The sequence below is a fragment of the Anguilla anguilla genome, chromosome 1 (genome assembly GCF_013347855.1).
Source record: "Anguilla anguilla isolate fAngAng1 chromosome 1, fAngAng1.pri, whole genome shotgun sequence".
NCBI classification, from domain to species: domain Eukaryota; kingdom Metazoa; phylum Chordata; class Actinopteri; order Anguilliformes; family Anguillidae; genus Anguilla; species Anguilla anguilla.
Genome location: NC_049201.1, coordinates 72,545,782 through 72,567,873, shown reverse-complemented (window position 1 = coordinate 72,567,873; position 22,092 = coordinate 72,545,782). Strand labels below are relative to the sequence as shown.

At 49.2% G+C, this 22,092-nt stretch overlaps 1 protein-coding gene across 2 annotated transcripts; it reads right to left on the bottom strand.

Moving 5' to 3' along the window:
* Positions 1-84: 84 nt before the first annotated feature.
* On the bottom strand, positions 85-21,634 carry vars1 (valyl-tRNA synthetase 1). Of its 2 annotated transcripts, none has more exons than XM_035418509.1 (31): positions 21,487-21,634; positions 20,014-20,357; positions 19,449-19,592; positions 18,842-19,025; positions 18,423-18,538; positions 18,014-18,089; positions 17,125-17,225; positions 16,589-16,716; positions 15,764-15,928; positions 15,576-15,657; positions 14,808-14,927; positions 14,179-14,287; positions 13,641-13,729; positions 13,447-13,537; positions 13,038-13,162; positions 12,651-12,754; positions 10,909-11,067; positions 10,288-10,378; positions 9,565-9,670; positions 9,295-9,365; positions 8,883-9,008; positions 7,895-7,999; positions 7,525-7,593; positions 7,355-7,433; positions 6,790-6,917; positions 6,256-6,411; positions 5,171-5,389; positions 4,581-4,692; positions 860-1,038; positions 485-634; positions 85-324 (listed from the first exon to the last, which is right to left on the bottom strand). In XM_035418509.1, the coding sequence occupies exons 2-31, from the start codon at positions 20,353-20,355 to the stop codon at positions 256-258; spliced, it is 3,795 nt and encodes a 1,264-aa protein (XP_035274400.1). In that variant the 5' UTR covers positions 20,356-20,357; positions 21,487-21,634; the 3' UTR covers positions 85-255. The 2 variants fall into 2 exon arrangements, with proteins under 2 accessions (XP_035274400.1, XP_035274408.1); XM_035418517.1 differs by having other exon boundaries at positions 6,256-6,416; positions 6,795-6,917; positions 21,487-21,632.
* Positions 21,635-22,092: the final 458 nt, after the last annotated feature.

Below are 22,092 nucleotides of genomic sequence, written 5' to 3'. Positions count from 1 at the left end.
TAATATTAGCTGAATCTTACAATCATCATCATTTGGGCTAAAATGTTTCCTATATTTCGAGAAAAGACAAAGCTGCACACAAAGTTAACAGAGATATTAAGATTTAGATTTTATTATATTTTTTTCCCCCTCAAGTAATTAAGAAAGTGACATTCCATACAATACAATTACCAACACAAGAGGCATAGTTGTACAATTGTGAAAAGCAGGTGATGTAAAAGTAGGGACCAGCAAGAGCGTGAGGTACAAATCAGATCAGATCATTTTCTTGAAGTTGTCGATGGCTTCCTTTACTTTCTGCAGCTCTGTCTGGCTCTGGCGCAGCTATGGGGGAAAAACAGGACAGATTAAAATCTACGTTTTTAGAGATAAACGGATAATTAGACAAAGGAGTAGAAGTGGCTGGTCTGTATCAAATTTAAACCCCAAACAAAAAGGCTGACCGTGTCACAAACAGCAAATGCCCCCCCCCTCCCCCCCTCACCCTCTCGCCATCCTGCTCCTGCACTTTGGCCGGGACCTTCTCCTTGTAGTCGCTCTTCTCCATTTTCTCGTTCAGCTTCTCCGTCTGTCGCTCCAGATCCCCCTTCTTGGCGGCGAGCTTGGCCAGCTCTTTCTCCGGGTCGATCAGGCCCTGCGCGCGGGCGGAGTCAAAGGGGAAAGCAGAGGGTGTGTGTCAGAGAGGAAAAGCCTGGGCTACAGAACGAAAAAAGAAAGAGAGAACGTTCCGGAAGGGCGGCTCTGACAGTAAAGGACGCGCGTGCGTGCGGTGACAGCTGTGGCAGCGGCCGCTAGCTGAACCCCCCCTGGGGGAGGAGGGGTGGTGGGGGGGTGTTTTCGGCCCCCCGCCGGCCCTCACCTTGAGCAGCAGGTGCACGGTGCACCTGTCAGAGGCGATGGCGACGGCACAGCCCTCGGGGACGCCGCCCCCCGCCGCGGGGACGGCGTGGACGGACTGCGAGTACGACAGCGTCTGGATCTGCAGGCCGTGCTTCTGCACCACGGCGGCCGTGTCCGAGTCGATGCACTGCAGGTAGCCTGGGGGGGGAAGGGGGGGGGGGGGGGGGAGGGGGGGGGGGGAAGGGGGGGGGGGGGGGGGGGGACAATGACTCCTGTTACTGGGGCGTAACCGTGTGCCTGAGTAGCTGGGTCTGCCTGTCATCGGTGTCGCTGGATCGTGTGGTCCAGTAAGCGGTCAATTTGACCGCTAGGTACTGTGTAGGTGTGTAAGCAGACAGTGTGTGGGTCTTGGTCAGGCTGTAGTACAGTATTGTGTAGGTGTGTAGGCAGACTCACAGTGTGTGGGTCTTGGTCAGGCTGTAGTACAGTATTGTGTAGGTGTTTAAGCAGGCTCAGTGTGTGGGTCTTTGTCAGGCTGTAGTACAGGCTGTAGTACAGTATTGTGTAGGTGTGTAGGCAGACTCACAGTGTGTGGGTCTTGGTCAGGCTGTAGTACAGGCTGTAGTACAGTATTGTGTAGGTGTGTAAGCAGACTCACAGTGTGTGGGTCTTGGTCAGGCTGTAGTACAGGCTGTAGTACAGTATTGTGTAGGTGTGTAAGCAGACTCAGTGTGTGGGTCTTGGTCAGGCTGTAGTACAGTATTGTGTAGGTGTGTAAGCAGACTCACAGTGTGTGGGTGTTGGTCAGGCTGTAGTACAGGCTGTAGTACAGTATTGTGTAGGTGTGTAGGCAGACTCACAGTGTGTGGGTCTTGGTCAGGCTGTAGTACAGTATTGTGTAGGTGTGTAAGCAGGCTCACAGTGTGTGGGTCTTGGTCAGGCTGTAGTACAGGCTGTAGTACAGTATTGTGTAGGTGTGTAAGCACACTCACAGTGTGTGGGTCTTGGTCAGGCTGTAGTACAGGCTGTAGTACAGTATTGTGTAGGTGTGTAAGCAGACTCACAGTGTGTGGGTCTTGGTCAGGCTGTAGTACAGTATTGTGTAGGTGTGTAAGCACACTCAGTGTGTGGGTCTTGGTCAGGCTGTAGTACAGTATTGTGTAGGTGTGTAAGCAGACTCACAGTGTGTGGGTCTTGGTCAGGCTGTAGTACAGTATTGTGTAGGTGTGTAAGCAGACTCACAGTGTGTGGGTCTTGGTCAGGCTGTAGTACAGTATTGTGTAGGTGTGTAAGCAGGCTCACAGTGTGTGGGTCTTGGTCAGGCTGTAGTACAGGCTGTAGTACAGTATTGTGTAGGTGTGTAAGCACACTCACAGTGTGTGGGTCTTGGTCAGGCTGTAGTACAGGCTGTAGTACAGTATTGTGTAGGTGTGTAGGCACACTCACAGTGTGTGGGTCTTGGTCAGGCTGTAGTACAGGCTGTAGTAAAGTATTGTGTAGGTGTGTAAGCAGACTCACAGTGTGTGGGTCTTGGTCAGGCTGTAGTACAGTATTGTGTAGGTGTGTAAGCACACTCACAGTGTGTGGGTCTTGGTCAGGCTGTAGTACAGGCTGTAGTACAGTATTGTGTAGGTGTGTAAGCAGACTCACAGTGTGTGGGTCTTTGTCAGGCTGTAGTACAGGCTGTAGTACAGTATTGTGTAGGTGTGTAGGCACACTCACAGTGTGTGGGTCTTGGTCAGGCTGTAGTACAGGCTGTAGTACAGTATTGTGTAGGTGTGTAAGCAGACTCACAGTGTGTGGGTCTTGGTCAGGCTGTAGTACAGGCTGTAGTACACAGGGTTCATACACTTTTTCACCAATGATTTTCTATGACTTTTCCATGACTTCTCCACAACCTTTAACTGAATTTCCATGACTAAAACAAATGACTTTATCTCAGCGGGACGATTTAAAATTATTTATTGTAACACTAAGTAAACTTAGGTCTGCATCTGAAACATATGGTGCCTCTCTAAAACAAATAAACACCAGACAGACACACTTAGATACATCCTCTCATATTTTAATTCGAATAGTTTAACATTTTTGTCAATGTCTCAAACAGAGCTCGAAATTGCGACCATTTTGGTCGCATATGCTCCCGAAATTTAATCTGTGCGACCTAGAAATATAATTGGGAGCATTCGTGCGAGTGCAAATAATTGTTCTGGTGCGACCTTTTTTTTTCTTTTTCCAGTCGAACGTCTCTTTCTCTGTACATTCGCTAGTTAGTACACTCAGTATGTGCCTTGTGAGCTGACGGTGACCCTTCTAACCAATCGTGAGCTTGACATTCTTACCTTTAATGCTGATTTTAAATAGATTAATATTAGCCTTCAATCACTCCCTTTCGCTGCACTCCACTGTCACGCGACACAGAGAGCTAACGCGTTAACTAATGTTACCTGAAGACAAAAGTTTATGTTCAATTTATTAGCGTTATCGAAAGCTGAAAAGTTGAAGCGAACGATTACGTCATTTTTTTTAACGTTAACGTAGTGTTTTGGATAGCGACCTGGTTGAAACAGTTCATTTCTCCGATGCAGTTTACTGGCGGTTGATTTAATTAGCGGTATTAATGTGACGAGAAGCGCTTTGTCGTTTGAATGCCTAACACGCAATTGCTTGAAGAGTCGACAAATTTTAGGCCTGACAGTTTAACTGTTACTTGTAAACCGTACTGTTATATTGTCGTTTATCAATAAAAAATCTATTGCATATATTGCTGGTGCTCCTTACATTTTGGTGGGTGCTCCTAACTTTTTGAAGTTGGGAGCACCAGTGCTACGAAGTAAAAAAGTTAATTTCGAGCCCTGATATATTATTGAAGCTGCACTTCCCTGGCATATTGTCGGCACAGTAGGGCCTACGTTTACTAACTGCTACATTAGCAGAAGGGTGCCTGTTGGGCGTGCCTGTAAACAGACTGAGCCAGACCGAATTAACTTCTCTCACCACCAAAATACCGCGAAGGTTACGTGCCAATTTACGTTTTATTACTATACATACTATGTTTATGATTGGATTAATTAGTAATTATATTTGAGGCAACTTTAGCTATATTTCCATTACTTTTCCAAAACTTTTCAAAAAATATTATTTTCCATTACTTTTCCAGGGCCTGGAAATTGCATTTTAAATTTCAATGACTTTTCCAGGTTTTTCATGACCGTACGAACCCTGAGTACAGTATTGTGTAGGTGTGTAAGCACACTCACAGTGTGTGGGTCTTGGTCAGGCTGTAGTACAGTATTGTGTAGGTGTGTAAGCAGACTCACAGTGTGTGGGTGTTGGTCAGGCTGTAGTACAGGCTGTAGTACAGTATTGTGTAGGTGTGTAAGCAGACTCACAGTGTGTGGGTCTTGGTCAGGCTGTAGTACAGGCTGTAGTACAGTATTGTGTAGGTGTGTAGGCAGACTCACAGTGTGTGGGTCTTGGTCAGGCTGTAGTACAGGCTGTAGTACAGTATTGTGTAGGTGTGTAGGCACACTCACAGTGTGTGGGTCTTGGTCAGGCTGTAGTACAGGCTGTAGTACAGTATTGTGTAGGTGTGTAAGCAGACTCTCAGTGTGTGGGTCTTGGTCAGGCTGTAGTACAGTGTTGTGTAGGTGTGTAAGCACACTCACAGTGTGTGGGTCTTGGTCAGGCTGTAGTACAGGCTGTAGTACAGTGTTGTGTAGGTGTGTAGGCAGACTCACAGTCGGCGCGGGTCTTGGTCAGGTTGTAGTCGGCCCTCAGGGAGCGGATGGTCCGCACCACGGTCATCACAAACTCCATCTGCCGGTCCACCTCCTCGCTGTGCCAGCAAAACTGAGACCAGAGGCAACGGCACATTCAGAACGAGCAAGTCCTAGTCGAGTACCAGCGTTAGCGTTAGCCTTGGGCACAGGACACAAACTTCAGAAGACTGGACAACACCGCAGTGCAGCAAAACAATTATTTGCAATGCTAAATACCAAACAGCATCACGGCATGACAGGAGTACACAGAGTTGCACTGAAGACACATTGAACCTGCCCCACACCCCCTCCCTGCCTCTCTTCATCTCTCTCTCTCTCTCACCTGACTGACCTTCCCACATCCCCTCTCCACCCCCTTACCAGCTCCCCCCTCCTCTCCTCTCTTTCTCCCTCCCTCCTCCTCCTCCTCTTCCTCCTCCCTCCCTCCCTCCCTCCTCCTCCTCCTCCTCCCTCCCTCCCTCCCCCTCCTCCTCCTCCTCCTCCCTCCTCCTCCTCCTCCTCCTCCTCCCTCCCTCCTCCTCCTCCTCCTCCCTCCCTCCCTCCCTCACCTCGGCAGACTCTGGGTAGGAGGCGACGGAGACGCTGGGCAGGTCTCTCTCTGGCCGGCGTCGGGGCAGCCGCTGGAACAGCTCCTCGCAGACGAAAGGCATGATGGGAGACAGGAGGCGGAGCCCCACTTCCAGGCAGGTGTACAGCGTCTGTCTGCAGACGTCCGCCTCTCTTGCCCCATCGCTGTCCGTCCTGCTCAGCACGGGCTTCAGGCACTCCTGAGAGAGAGAGAGAGGCGAGAGACAGAGAGGGAGAGAGAGAGGCGAAAGAGAGAGAGAGCAAGAGAGAGAGAGAGAGCAGGAGAGAGAGAGAGGGAGGGGGGGAGAGAGAGGAGAGGCGAAAGAGAGAGAGAGAGAGAGAGAGAGAGAGGGAGAGCAGGAGAGAGAGAGAGAGGGAGAGAGAGAGAGAGGCGAAAGAGAGAGAGAGAGAGAGAGAGAGAGGGAGGGGGGAGAGAGAGAGAGAGTTAAGGAAAGACTAACAGAGGGTGTCACTGCATGTTAATGTGCTGTATGCATTATCATATTGTTTTAACACCGTTTCCAATACGGGTTTAATTTTCACAGTTTAAAACACTTCATCATTTACTGCAACGTCACATTTCATTAGAGGGGAGTCACACCGCAGGCCTGTATCCACAGGAGCTTCTGTGCTTTCCTTTCAATCTGCAGCCAATTAGCACCAGGCGTGTGGCCTCTTCAGCCAATCAGTGACTTAAATCAAACGGGCCGAGCTGTGATTTATTACAACTGTCATCATTCGTCCTTTCGACCCCCATTACTAAGGGACTTCGTTCCGTTATACACGTGTTTTGGGAATCGGCCAATTTTGAATCTTTTGCATCCAATTTTGAATTTTTGAATTTGAGGAAAAAGTAACGACGATAAGGACTGACCTCCGGGTCCTACCGAAGCAGAGCCCGACTAGTCTACCAGAGACTGCGCAGTGACTGCACTGACACACAGACGCAGGAGGACAGGACACTGTTCCACAGCGCAGTCCGCTAACACTGGCGCAGTCAGGGGAACCTGCGTCAGGCTGCTCTCCGCGCAGCGACGGGGCGGGGCTGGCGGAGACGGAGGATTACCAGGTAGACGTCGCACAGCTCGTAAAGCCAGAAGTTGTAGATGGCGGTGGTGATGGCGGGGAAGTCGTACGCCTGGAACCCGGAGCCGCAGGCAGCGACGGCGGCGCACAGCCTGGAGAGGATCCACCTGTCGGACACGCTCTCGGCGCCCGACAGCTGCGGGAGGAAAGGGGGCGGGGTTACATTACATTACATTACATTACATTACAGGCATTTGGCAGACGCTCTTATCCAGAGCGACGTACAACAAAGTGTATAACCACAACCAGGAACAAGTATGACGAAACCCCTAGAGAGAAGTACCGGTCCAAGTGCAGGGAACAATCGCATAGTTCAACTTGGACCCTGAAGGTTGAACTGATTAACACTAACACAACGAGAACGGCAACAACGCAGTCTATGCAAAAATACAAGCAATAGTTAAGACAGTTAATGCACCTAAGTCACCTAAGTCACCGCGGGCAACCCGAGCACGCCGTAACAGACGGAACACTGCGGCTAAGCCCCTCCCCCCTCCACGTCCCGCCCGCTCACCTGCGCCTTGTCCAGCGGCACGAACCCCTCCCCCAGCGCCTTCAGGGCGAATTTGACGGCGTTCCACAGCTTGTTGCAGAAGAACCTGTATCCCAGGATACGGTTCACGTCCATGTTAATGTCCCGGCCTGGGGAGCAGAGGGACAGAGTGAGAGAGCCACACAGCAGCAGCACAGCCACAGCACAGCAGCAGCACAGTCACAGCACAGCAGCAGCACAGCGCCTCAGTCAGGAAACTGCGCTGTGTGCAGCGAACGCACAGCGTGAGAGAGGGAGATCAGGCAATGAACGAATACAGAGACCAGGAAAGAGAACCAAGAGACGATCCGACAGACAGACATGTGTTACACTGGGTCATGCTAATGCACAAAGTAGAATGAGATGGGGGACAAAGACAGATTTGCAATGTTTTGATTTGTGCCTGCAGAGACACACACACACACACACACAGGAAGAGTGAAGATGAGAAACAGAGGAACATTAACATACATACACGACACATGAACACACATGCATAAAAATACAAACATGCTCACACACACACTGGCATACAGAAGTGCCTTACCTTGGCTGGTGTAGGCGCAGAGTGCGAACCTGAGAGCGTCTGTTCCACATTCGGGGATCCCATTGGGGTAATCAGATTTCTGCAGCACACACACACACACACGCACGTTAGGGTTGTACTGCCGTTACACCAGTGCGTTCTCAGAGATGAGCTCCACACACGTGCCCTACCTGTCCCTGCACGGCCTTCTCAATCTCCAGCGGGTCCAGGTTACTGTCGGCCAGCTGGGCGTGCAGACCCTGGTGGGGGTGAAGAACACCGGTCACATTCACAATGCTCACTGTGCAACACAGTATCTATGGTTTCACACTGCAGTGTCTCCAATTATATTCACTTTATGAATCTGCCAAATGAAATAAGCGAACCTCAGACGCACGCACGCACGCACGCACGCACGCACGCACGCACGCACGCACGCACGCACGCACGCACGCACGCCACTGTGAGAAAAGACACTGGTGCCTAAGCAGACACGTCACCCAGCAGAGCGTGCCCACCCGGGGGGGGTGCAGGGTGGGGTGGGGGGGTTGGGTACCCTACCTCCAGCGATATCCCCATGATGACGTCCAGCGGGTCGATGACGTTGCCCAGCGACTTGCTCATCTTCCTCCCGTGAGCGTCACGCACCACGGCGTGCAGGTACACCTGAGCACAGGAACGCGCAGCGCGGGGTTAACACAGAGAGTGCGCTCAGACAAACGCATCATCACACCACGGCGTGCAGGTACACCTGAGCACAGGAACGCGCAGCGCGGGGTTAACACAGAGAGCGCGCTCAGACAAACGCATCATCACACCACGGCGTGCAGGTACACCTGAGCACAGGAACGCGCAGCGCGGGGTTAACACAGAGAGCGCGCTCAGACAAACGCATCATCACACCACGGCGTGCAGGTACACCTGAGCACAGGAACGCGCAGCGCGGGGTTAACACAGAGAGCGCGCTCAGACAAACGCATCACCACGGCGTGCAGGTACACCTGAGCACAGGAACGCGCAGCGCGGGGTTAACACAGGGCCCGAGCGCAGCGCGGGGGGACTGCACTGAGCGCGCTCAGACAAACGGCACCTCGCAACGCTAACGAAACCCAGCACACGGGAACAGCCCCACCTACACGGGTATCACAACCCAGAGCACCTATAAATGATACACAATGCAACAGTGCAATACAGTACACAGCAGCAGAGTTCAGGGGGCGATCGGCAAACCCTATTCTCAACAAAAAAAGTATTTTAGTGGGGCTCTGTATGGCATTACGTTAGATGCAGTACATCTGAAGTAGATTTGTCATTTACATTCTGCTCCCTATTTTTACGCTTCACAGAGTGACACCATGACCAGGGGTCACGTCTCATTTCACCGCCTGTGTCTTTTCCATTGGCGTTATTCGGGTTAAGAACTGTTGGCAGTACTTAGCCAGCGGGTTGCGGTTTCTAATCCTATAGCTGCAGCACAAAGGAGCTGTGTGTGGGATTAGAACCCACAACCTCCTGGCTATGTACCCCTGATGGAAGACGGCGCTCTCACCTCTTTGAAGGGCAGCTTCCCGGTCAGTTTGATGCCCATCATCACCATGCGGGCGACCCAGAAGAAGAGGATGTCGTGTCCCGTCTCCAGCAGGGTCCCGGGGTAGAACACGTCCAGGTCCTCAGACTGGCCCGGGGGGGAACACCGGTCACATTCACAACGCTCATCGCGCACCACAGTATCTGCGGTTTTACCCTGCAGTGTCTCTAATCATATGCACACCGTGCGTCTGCCAAGTCAAATACCCATTAGGAACATAAAATTACATGGCTGTCCGCCATTTCTATCCAGGCACTGCAGTGAACAGATAAAACGAAATAAATGAACAGAGTCAAACCTAGCCCAGTGCTTTATGCAAATTCCATAAAGCAGCGGCACCAAAGCACATTAGCGAAACTCTTTGGAAGCGTACCGCGTTGGGCCAGCCAAAAATGGAGAAGGGGAAGATGCCCGAGGAGAACCAGGTGTCCAGCACATCCTCGTCTGAGAAAGAAACCGAAACGCACAGGAACACGCATTAACACAGCGGAGCGGGGCAGGAGAACAAAGAGCCATCTTTACACTTCTGACGAGGCGAGGGCAATGAGACACTAAGAGCATGCTAACAGCAGCGTCGCTAATGACGCTATCTATCCCTGCAGACCTGCGGCTGCGGGCTAGGGCGGGGGCGTGGAGCGCTCACCCTGTCTCAGAGAGATCTTCTCCGCGGGCACGCCGAAGCGCTTGGCCGCCCGCTCCCTGGCCTCCTCCTCGCTCCGCCCGCTGACCCAGTAGTGGCCGTCCATGTCCTGAGAGACAGAGGGGTTACAGAGCGCCGTACGCACACGCGGGGAGGCGCTCAACGCGGGCACCAGAAGGGTCCATGCAGCAGATTAACACTTAGCTGACACAGGATAGGGGCTATTACTCAGCAGATTAACACAGTTAACACAGGATAGAGGCTATTACTCAGCAGATTAACACCGAGTTAACACAGGATAGAGGCTATTACTCAGCAGATTAACACTGAGCTAACACAGGATAGAGGCTATTACTCAGCAGATTAACACACAGTACAGAATGAAGCTCAATATTTATTACTAGACAAGAGAGGGAATAATAATAATAACAATGAGAGAGACAGTGGGTGAGAAAGAGACACCGCAGCATAGTGGCAGAGTCACTGATGTTATAAAATCTACTCACTGAAAGAGAGGATTAACATTTTATATCCTCACAGTGTAGCGACGGACAGAGACAGATAGAGACTGACAGACTGAGACGAGACATACAGACAAGGAGATAGAGACAAACAGACAGACAGATAGAGAGACAGACAGACAGTGACAGGCAGATAGAGAGAAATATCGAAAAACAGACAGACAGTCAGATAGACAGACGGAAGGCACATGGCCGTCATCCTTACCTCCCCAGGCTTGACGGACGGGTCATCGACGGTGACGAAGTACGCTGGGATCCTGTGACCCCACCACAGCTGGCGAGAGATGCACCAATCCCTGAGAGAGAGGAAGAGTTAACGCTGTGGGACCCCGCCCACTCCCGCAGGACACCCACAGAGGTGGAAAGAATCAGTCTTTCATTCAATACGCTGCTTGAATCGCACGGTTCAACTACAATCTAAAAATGACTGTAGTTGCTTGAGCTGATTGTGAAGTGCTGCGTGTCACATCATTTTCAAACTGTGCTGCAATAAGTATTCATAAGATTTACCGTCTGACCAATTCATTCATTGACTGAAGAAACGATGCATTAGAGGCAATAGGCCCCATGCTTCTATAAAATATTTGCTCCGACTGAATTTAAACAGGTCTCTTATTTTAATTCTGTTTTTGATGGGGCGTGTGTGTGTGTGTCAGGAGGGGTATCTGCGCTCCTGTTATTTTTTGGGGGGGAGGTGCCGATGACATCATCTATACGTTTACAGCTTCAGCGATGCACGTTCCCTTCGTCGTGCAAAGCGAGCGCACTGGAATGCGAACGAGAGCCGACAGAGGCAGACGGGAAGGTGAGACGGACGTGCGCACACCTGATGTTGTCCATCCAGTTGAACCAGGTCTTGAGATGGAGGTCGGGGATGATCTTGAGCCGGCCCTCCCTGACGGCGTCGGCCGCCTGCTTGCCCATGTCGGCGCAGTCGACGTACCACTGGGGCTTCAGCAAGGGCTCCACGATGTCCTTAGAGCGACTGCGGCGGCAGAACAGACGGGCATTGCTGCACTGGCCTCTCACTGGGGACTATCACTCAGGCTACAAATACACCTGTGTAATGTAGCACAGCTAACTGTCTGAAGCTACAACTATGGCCAGCAGAGGCAGGCTGTAGTCTAACTGTGCTAAGCTACAATGTTGTATTTGTAGCCTAGCTGTGCTAAGCTACAATGTTGTGTTTGTAGCCTAGCTGTGCTAAGCTACAGTTTTGTATTTGTAGCCGAACCACGTTAAGCTACAAGGTTGTATTTGTAGTCTGTTTAGTTTAGTTTTAGTTTACAGGCATTTAGCAGACGCTCTTATCCAGAGCAACTTACACTGTATCCAATTATACAGCTGGATATATACTGGAGAAATGCAGGTTAAGTACCTTGCTCAAGGATACAACGGCAGTGTCCTACCGGGGAATCGAACCTGCAACCTTTAGGTTAAAAGACCAACTCCTCAGCCATTATACTACACTGCCGCCATCTGTGCTAAGCTACAGCGTTGTATTTTAGCCTAACTGTGCTACAGTGTTGTTCGTACCTGCAGCCTAATTGTGCTAAACTAGCCTAACTGCACTAAGCAACAGCATTGTACTTGTACCTTAACTGTGCTGAGCTACAACACTGTACTATGCAACAGTACACTTAAATGCTACAGCGTGCTCTGTGATATATACAGAACAATCTGTGCTACACTGTTAAAGTAAAGTTCAGACAGGAAATCACGGCAGAACCTTCCAAGCAAAGGGTGGAAAATTACTTTACCCCCCCCTCCCCCCCCACAAACTCAAGATGTTATTCATGCTTTTCAATTCACCAAATTCTCACCCTTTAATTTAATCCTTGTCACAGTAAACACTTTGTTAACACCGGCTATTTCAGAAGCACCGAGGCGTAACCCCATCTTATATATTACAAGTATAGCAACGAGCCAGGGAAACCAGATAACACCTTCACAAAGGTTTTTTTTTTCCTCCGTGTGAACTTTGAAATTATGCATCATCACACCCAACATCCTTACAGTTCAGCAAAGATATTATATCACATCTATCTATAGAAGCACAGCAGAGGGCTGCTTAAACTGTGAATGTAGGCCATCCTGGAGGAGGGCTGGCAATACACTCGCTAAATATTTAACTGAATTTCCGACAATTTATTTAGTTATTGCAGCTGTTGTCCTTATGATGTCTCCAGTCAGTGATTACATGCTTGGTAATATAGTATAGTAAAAATTGAAATGCTCATCAGTGGATCCATTAGAAAAAAAAAATAATATTGTTTTGATGTAGTGGCCCTTCAGTACATGATAAAAGGAGATACCGATGTGCCCCTCCCCCCAATTAATAAACAATAACCAACTGAAAATAATACATAAATGGTGAGCTGTGCGTACAATCACATTTTAAACTTAACAGCTGCATTAAGAGATTGTAAATCTGGAGTATCGCAATTTTAACTGGCCCCAAGAACAGTAACAGCCCCCCCCCCCAGGCCCATTCAGAAAAACACTGTTGCTACAGCTAACTCATTAAAGTACTTGGAGCCTGTGATGATCCAGGGGTGCTGGACTCACCTGCAGACAGGTACCACCATGGGGTTGTCCTGAATCTCCTTAAACTGCCCTCTGTCCTTCAGGGCCTGTAGAACTGCCTTTCGAGCATCAAACCGCTTCATTCCCTGAGAGAGAGAGAGAGAGAAACACATATTCCACGTTTAATGCATCACAGCATGCAGAACGTATCCATGCTCCTCAGAGAGAGAGAGATGACCAATCTGAGAATTACACTGGGGAGGGACTGATTCCAGTTCACAGAGGCAGCGTGAAACCAGCATTGACCCCGAAGCGTATCGGCACGGCGGCGTGTGAGAGGGCCAACGCGGTACAGAGCCGCTGGGCCGACGAAAAACAAACCCAGCCAATGGGAGCGAAGATAGGAAAGGGGGCCGGGCGGAAACGCACCAGGAAGGGAGGGGGCACGTTGATGAGGAAGCCGTTCTCGTCTAGGATGTTGACGAACTCCAGGTTGTGCCTCTCGCCCACGCCGTAATCGTTGTGATCGTGAGCTGGAGTGATCTTCACAGCGCCTGAGGAAGAGGAAGAGGAAGAGGAGGAGGAAGAGGAGGAGGAGGAGGCAGGCCAGGGGCATTCAGCATGGCGCAATCACACCAGGACTCTACCCTAATGGTTTTTTATCCAAGGAGCAAATGCGCTCCCAAGCTGAAACATTTAGGAGCACAAGATGTCGGCCTAAATTATTTTTCCAGTTAGTACACATCTATTTACAACGGGGGGCACTGTAGAGCAGTGTGCACCATCACATACAAAGCGCACTGAAAGCCCACTGCGGTACACTGCAGCCTCACTTCACCTGTGCCGAAGCTCATGTCCACAAACTCGTCGAAGACGACGGGCAGCTTGCGGTCGCAGAACGGATGGATGGCCGACTTCCCTTTCAGGTGCTGAGGGAGGAGAGGAGGGAGCGAGAGGGGGAGGAGTGTGAGAAACGCGCGGGCTGCTCAGGGCGGTGCGCTGACGCAGACGGAGAGGAGGAAGGACGCCGACCTGGTATCGCTGGTCGGAGGGGTGGACAGCGACGGCAGTGTCCCCCAGCATGGTTTCTATACGGGTCGTGGCCACCACCACCTCCTCATCTGCGAGAAAGAGAGAGTGCGGTACTGTAGACAGACTTGTGCACAGTACAGTTCACACATGCAGCCAGGCAGGTGGACTCATGGGTGCTTTATTGACCAGTAGGGCACGCTAGTGAGCAACAGCGGAGTTGCCGTCACCCAGGACAAAAAAAAAACCCCTCCCATTTCTGGATAGTTAATGTATAGCCAACTGTACATCTCTCTGTGGGGCTGCTGGCCACAGTTTTGATTTGATACCAGACCATGGGGCTCAACCATGTAGTGAAACAGTGCCTTAACAGGATCAGCCACCCAGCAGCACCCATCTCTTATTTTTGACACATATGGACCATTGAAGCTAAACCACGCTTTCCTTTTCTGTGAGAGAGAGCCAGAGAGAGCAAGCGAGAGCTAGAGAACACGGGGAGGGAGGGGGAGAGAGAGAGAAATCCCTTTTTCACTCCTCTCACCTGATCCATCGATCTTGTAGGAGAAAGACACCAGAATCCCAAACTCCACCTTCTCCTTGTATCCAGGGACTGGCAGCAGAGTCCTGCCAGTCAGCTCCTTCTTATCCACCTGTAACACACAGCTCACCATCACAATGCTGTCACTAGCACCATTACTGCAAGATTACACTAATACAGTCACTACCACCATTACTGCAAGTTTACACTAATACAGTCACTACCACCACTACTGCAGGTTTACACTAATACAGTCACTACACTATTACTGCAGATTTACACTAATACAGTCACTACCACCACTACTGCAGGTTTACACTAATACAGTCACTACCACTATTACTGCAGATTTACACTAATAAAGTCACTACCACCATTACCGCAGATTTACACTAATTCAGTCACTACCACCATTACTGCAGGTTCATCTTGATCAGGACACTACTGCTAGTATCATTACTCCGGGTTTTATGAAGAGTATCCATAAAGTACTGAACTGATAAAACAGTATCGATAAGAGTAGTAGTACTGATAAAATCCTAACGACGTCATCCCTAACTCCAGGTTCACAGTAGGAGGCAGCCGTACATTTGGCCCTACTCAGTGGTCCAGTGCATGGCTGTGCCTCTCACCTCTATGTCCGAGATGGCGGAGTTGAGCGTGCAGGACCAGTTGACCAGCCTCTTGCTCCTGTAGATCGCTCCTTCGTCGTGTAGCCGGATGAAGGCCTCCTGCACTGCATAGGACAGTTTCTGTGTGCAGGGGAACGGGCAGAGGTGAGCGCTAAATGCACGACACTGTTCTTACCTTCAACCCACATACACAGTGCTACAGGAGAGAGTTACTGGGGAAGAGGACACAGGAGAGAGAGACTGGGGAACAGGATACAGGAGAGAGTGACTGGGAAGAGGTTACTGGTCAGAGTTACTGGGGAAGAGGATACAGGAGAGAGTTACTGGAGAAGAGGACACAGGAGAGAGTTACTGGGAAAGAAGATACAGGAGAGAGTTACTGGGGAAGAGGACACAGGAAAGAGTTACTAGGGAAGAGGACACAGGAAAGAGTTACAGGGGAAGAGGATACAGGAGAGAGTTACTGGGGAAGAGGATACAGGAGAGAGTTACTGGGGAAGAGGATACAGGAGAGAGAGACTGGGAAGAGCATACAGGAGAGAGAGACTGGGAAGAGGATACAGGAGAGAGTGACTGGGAAGAGGATACTGGTCAGAGTTACTGGGGAAGAGGATACAAGAGAGAGTGACTGGGAAGAGGTTACTGGTCAGAGTTACTGGGGAAGAGGTTACAGGAGAGAGTTACTGGGGAAGAGGATACTGGACAGTTACTGGGCTGCCTGTGTGGAACCTGCCTGTGCAATGCTGAGAGGAAAGAGGGAACACTCACAGGGTCCATGGTGAAACAGGCCCTTTCCCAGTCCAGAGAGGAGCCCAGCCTTCTCAACTGGTGATAGATCCGGTCCCCCTTTCTGCAGAGAGATGAGAGTGAGCGGCCGTCTCTTCCACCTTTCCTCCATGCGAACACGTCCCTCCCTCTCTCCTCTCTCGCTCTCTCTCTCTCCCCCCGGTACTCACTCGTTCTTCCACTTCCACACCTCCTGGACGAAGGCCTCCCTGCCCAGGTCGTGGCGGCTCAGCCCCCGCTCCCGCTTCAGCTTCTTCTCCACCACCACCTGCGTGGCGATGCCGGCGTGGTCGCAGCCCGGGTTCCACAGCGTGGTCTCGCCCCGCATCCGGTGCCTGCCGCGCGGGAAGCACCCCGCCGTTACCGCTAAAGAGCTCAACCGCCGACGCCGACGGCATCACATCAACAGGGGCTACAGCACCGATGACATCACTGCAATAAGGACTCTGATGACATCACATCAACATGGGGCTACAGCACCGATGACATCACTGCAATAAGGACGCTGATGACATCACATCAACATGGGACTACAGCACTGATGACATCACTACAATAAGGACTCTGATGACATCACTGCATGAAGGACTATGGCACTAATTACGCTCTTGCAGGAAGCACAGTGTGTCCAATGACATCATCAGGAGGAGGACTTTGGACACAGAAGTCACATTTGCATGGACTACAAGAGACAGCCTCACCACAAAACATAATAACAAAAAACAAAGTGTCACAGCATATGATTCTTCATCTTTCCTTTTAAAATAAGCAGTCAACACACTAACACCATAACGGTGTTAAAACAAGCAACTGTGCATCTACGAAGGTTCTGAAAGTTCTGCCTATATTCTCTCTTGCCTGGACGCATAAAACTGTCACCACGACACACACTAAAAAACACTTTAAGACCACACCAATGGGAGTTCACATATTTGCAGATGTTCTGCTTGTGAGAAAGAGACTCGGTGAAAGTGTGGATGGGGCGTGGGCGTTACCATCGGGTCAGGCAGTCCTGAATGGCATTGGTGAGGGCGTGGCCCAAGTGGAGAGACCCGGTCACGTTGGGCGGAGGGATACACATCATGAACAGACCGCGGGGATTCGGCTCGCTGACGCTTTTACGCTGGAACAAAGAGGAAGACATGAGCGCCCGTCTCCATGGTCACCGAGACAGAGTCTCTCTACCCTCTATGAACCTCAAGAAGCACAGACTGGCCATCTCCCCAGAAATCAACATACGGTCTACCCACGTCTAGAGAAATAACACCTCAGTTAACAACCACGTTAGTGATCTAAAGTAATGTCACCAGATGGAATTATTTAACCATGAGAAAGCTTAAAGCAAAAGCTTGTCGAATGATATGTATAAAATTAAATTACTGGACAAGGTTAAAATATTCACAAACGCGTTCAATAACAAATAAGAAAGTAAGGATGTCCTTACGCGGCTACCGATTCCTCAAAAGACCATTGTGTGCACATTAGCGACTCTATTCATGAGACACACGGTGCTCCGCGTGCTGCTGCTCACCCCATACTCAGGCTTGAAGAAGCCCTGCTTCTCCCACCAGGGGTACCAGGCAGCCTCCACATACTGTGGACTGTAGGCGTCCGGCAGGGGGCTCAGCACGTCTGATACACAGAGAGAGAAAAGGGTTTCGTACGGTTCACACAAACAAACACACACACGCGTACACACACACACACACACACGCGTACACACACACACAAACACGAGGCAGGGGGCTCAGCACGTCTGATACACAGAGAGAGAAAAGGGTTCGTACAGTTCACACAAACAAACGCACACATTCACGTACACGCACACACACACACACACACACGCGTACACACACACACACACACACACACACACACACACACACAAACACGAGGCAGGGGGCTCAGCACGAAGAGAAGGGTTTGTACGCTATGTACAGTACATGCAAACGCACACAAACACACACACACAAAAAAAAGTGTGTGCATCGTTCCACATATTGACCAGCACACATGCTCAAAAGTGTGTGTATGTTTTCACACAATGAGAACACAAGCATATGCACATTTACAGATGTGCAGGTGCAGGCATGCGTGTGCATGCAAACACACACACACACACACACACACGTGAGCAAGCACAAGGACACTACACGGCCACAAAAAGGGCTCTTTGAATAAACGAACAACAACCAGAATTAAAAAAAAAAAAACTTAAATAGCTTAATATAAAAGCAAACAAAATGTTTCAGGCCGGTGAAATTAGATTCAGATATATGTTTCGGAACAAAATCTCACAAAGAGTGAATGGAGGAGGGGGGGAATCTCACAAAGAGTGAATGGAGGAGGGGGGGAATCTCACAAAGAGTGAATGGAGGAGGGGGGGGGGTAAATAAAGCTGTGCACAGTCACTCATTCACCTTTCTTCTCCCCGGCGGGAGTGGGAATGCTGTACGTGACCACGCCCAGTTCCTTCTTCTCTGGTTTGCTCTTCTTCTGCAGGACAAGAGAGAGGGAGAACTCATGAAGACGAGCTCGTGCAGCAGCCAATAGCACTTCGGTCCCACACAGATTAGGGACTTTCTGGAGCATGCGCATTTGGGCACTTCTTCTTTCAATTTGACACACAACCTTTAAGTTTGGCAACTTGAGCAAGAAAAAAACTTTGTGTTGACAGTTTGCATCTGATAATTCTGTTGAGCGTTTGAAGCCTTAGGGAAGAGCTCGCATATTTCACATAGGTGTGCTGAAATGGAGCAAAGAATTTAACCTCTCCCTTTATGCATATTCAGAGTGAAGGTGAAGGGCTATCCCTTCCACCCATTTAACCTCAGACTGCGGCTGCTGCTTCTTCTTCTCCGCCATCTCCATCTTCTGCTGGAACTTCTCCAGTTTCTCCCTCTTCTTGGCCTCCTTCTTCAGCTGGGCCTCCGTCTTGGGCGGCCCTGGGGAACGTTACTCTAACGTTAAAATAACGCACAGCACACAGGCGGCCACTCATCCACATTAGCACGTCTTTTGGATAGTTTATCCTCATATTCAAAAAGTGGTTGAGATAAACACGGCAGACCAGAAGGGACAGTTCGAAAAGCCCCTACCCTCGTCACTTACAGTATTTACAAAAAGACACACATTTCTGCTCCTTTCTCCTGACAGTACTGCTCCCCCTTCAAACTCAAACATTAAGGCTAAAATTAGCAATGACACACACACACACACACCCCAGCACCAGACAGATAGATCCTTACCCCCAGCAGCTGGGGCACTGGTTGCAGTGGCAGAGGGAGTGGAGCTGGCCTTGGGTGATACTGGAGCCATTTTCTCACACAGTGTGACTGCGCCAAGAACCTTCTGGAACTTTGGCTGGTTAATACAGGTGAGGAACCACCTGGTCAGGTTAGTCAGGGACTTTCTGTCTGAAGGTTCCAAGGCCTGGAGGGTGAAGAGAGGTCATTTATAGGTTTAGAGGTCAACACAGTGAGCACAATTCAGCAAATACAACAGAAACAACCAGTTAGACAAAGTACAACCCACAGACTAAATAAACCTAAACATCAAACAGAAGTTGCTATTATGAAATTGTAAATAACTGGTCAATGAAATAATATTTATATTATAAATTGGTCTATATTTTAGAATATAGACTCATTTATACAGTATTTTCTATTAAGAAACAAGGTCAATATCCTTTCTAAATATGGAGATAAACAAATACGCCATCATACCTCTCTCGCGCACTTTCTCAAACCATACTAACACGCAACAGAGCACAGGAATTAAGAAGGAAGAGGAGGCAGACTGGTTCACATAGGCCAGGCTGACGGGTGCACTGGGTGATGGGCAGAGAGGACTCACGTATTTAAAAGGCAGCAGAGCAGCCATGGAAACAGCAATGTCGGCCAATGAGACGCTCTCCCCGACCAGGTAAGTTTTGGGCTGCAGGGTCTGGTCCAGGATCCCGAGGACCCTCTTCAGCTCCATCCGGGAGCTATGCTGGAGCTGTAAAAACCAGGGGGGGGGGGGGGGGGGGGAGAGGGGAGGGGCTAACTTCATATCGGCTAGCGTGTCCAAAACACAGGCAGACTGGCACAACGAAAACCAGGGGAAACAATCATGGCTGTTTGGTGAATGGTGCGTTACCCACAATGCCTGCAAATTGATCCAAAGCCTCACTGTACTACAATGTCAGTTTGGTAGCCAAGGTATTCCTTCATACAGACAACCTTCTCCACGACTGTATTTTCAATTTAAGAGAGCAGCAGACTCATTTGAGGAGGTTCAAGTCATTCTGATAGTGAGGAAGAGGAGGACGGAGACACAGGTAACAGACAGATGCATGTCACCAGAGCACTGCATTTGGTCACAGAGCAACAAACAGAGAGAGAGAGAGAGAGAACGTAAAAGTCACAAGCGCATTTACCTGTTTGTCCACTCCTGTCACTCCCAGTAAAGGGAAAACCACAGCGCAGGCAAGTGGAATCAACTCGTTCTCCGCAAAACTAAGCCACTGCCAGACCTGGCTCTCCTCCTTGGCATCTCTCTTGCCCTTCTTCAGCCCAGAGGACAGGAACCAGCCCACCGCACACGGCCCAGTCAGCACCACATCGCTGTTAGCCAGGGTCAAGGCTGGACGCAATTTGGCAAGGTGTGCTGGAGGGTCCCCAGTAACTATGCGCGGAGGGGAGGGGCAATATTCAGCAGCGATGAGGGCCAGGAGACTCCTGAGGTCATCTGGGTGGGGGGAGACATACAGCGTGTCCATTGCTGGGGGAGAGAGGAGAAGAAAGATAAAGAGGGTGGGGGTGAGAGGGAAAGATTAATCCACATCAATACAATGACAGTGCACCTCCCGTGGGCCTCAGTTCAGCTGAAGATCTACAAGGTGCGCGATCTTTTCAGCATCCAGTAGATATGAACGCGCTTGTATGTCACAGCCTCGTTTCAGCGAGTTAAAGCGGTGTTGGCAAGGCAACTCTGATGGGAGGCAAACCGTCACCTGTTCGATGTTGTTTTATGATAACGACTCAACAATTCCTTGTTTGAGTAAACGATTACATTTACATTAACATTTACATTACAGCAGGCTATATGCTTCCAATACTAGATGAAAAAGAAAGGAAGAATGTTTTCCAAATAGTTGGCCAAGTTATAACACAATGAAACTGAAACCATTATTACCTAGCGAAAAAGTTACCAAGCCAACTGTTAAGTTAGCTGTTCAGCTACATCCATAATAGTTGCCAAGTATCTAATAGCTATGTGGTATGTGGTAATGTTAAAACGCCTTCAAAATAAATAAAAATCTGAACATAAGCTGCAGCTAAGCCAGTTTTTTTTTTTTTTGCAGTAGCACGACAACACAATATCAAACACCTAGCTAGTTAACACTGTCCAACCGCATCGTCAATAGACTAGCCTAACATTTTATCAACTTAATATTATTAATAATAATAATCGAACAGCTAGACTCGCCAGATAGTCTAACCGCGTTGGCTGGCTACTAGCAGATAAATGAATGGACAGTTTGAATGCTAGCTAGTCTAGCCACATGCAGATCTACATGGCTGACGTTAGTAATAAGCATATGTAGAATGCATAATATTTGCTTCTAGTTTATAGCTTCCTAGCCATATACATATCCAAAGCTGTCAAAACTATCCTTCGCTAATTCCAGATAACTAATACGGCTAGTTAGCTGACGTTACCTAGCATGCGAGCAAAATCTCCAGCTAACATTAGCTCGCCGCAGTCAGCGCAGCAAATTACCAAGTTTATGTTCCCAGTAATCTGTCTGTTAAGAATTATTTTCCGTCAAAGCGATACCTTTCTGCTATATCAGTTTTATAACGTTGGTAAAAGCTGGTAAAGTACAAAAGCAAGTAAACCGGCTCACCGTTTCGCTGCAAATTTAGGAGACGTCAGCTTAGCACAATAAACACCAAACCCACATGAAACTTCCCTCGTTGCCGCTAAGCAGAGTGATTTTGACGTAATTGCCACGCCGTCTGATGCAACGCCGGGCGCACATGTTTCACGGCTCTGCGAAGACACCACAGATCTCTGACGTTTCTACACACATTTCAGGTCCTCAATTGCATGCAGTTTTAGATTTTAAAAAAAATGAAATCGCTAAATCGCGTTCAGGTACCTCTTAGTGTAAATATAAATACAAGGTCGAACATATCAGGTGTAATTCTACCAGTGCTATGAAATGGAATAAACTGATGCTAGTGGAAAGAAACAAAATCTTTAGCATTCAGAAAGGTACTTTTAGATTTACTTTTTATGCAACAGAACAGGCATACCTATAGACAGAATATGATTACAAAGATTTTGTGTTTATATGTAAATGTAAATATATAAATAATGTGCCCCTAGAAAGTTGCATGATACACCACTTGACATCTATTTTCTTAGTGGCATGATACCTAAAGTGCATCAAAGTTCCACGGTGTTCGGAAGCGTTTTGATTTTGAAATTTCCCTTCCTGTATCCAAAT

What these genes read in the sequence shown, in the direction of transcription:
- vars1 (XM_035418509.1), bottom strand. Translation starts at nt 20,355, where the DNA reads ATGGACACGCTGTATGTCTCCCCCCACCCAGATGACCTCAGGAGTCTC. An exon ending in CCGCCATCTCGGACATAGAG is followed by an intron (nt 14,288 to 14,807) that starts GTGAGAGGCACA and finishes TGTGTGTTACAG; the next exon opens with GTGGATAAGAAGGAGCTGAC. An exon ending in TGCCGCTGGACAAGGCGCAG is followed by an intron (nt 6,412 to 6,789) that starts GTGAGCGGGCGG and finishes TTCCTCCCGCAG; the next exon opens with CTGTCGGGCGCCGAGAGCGT.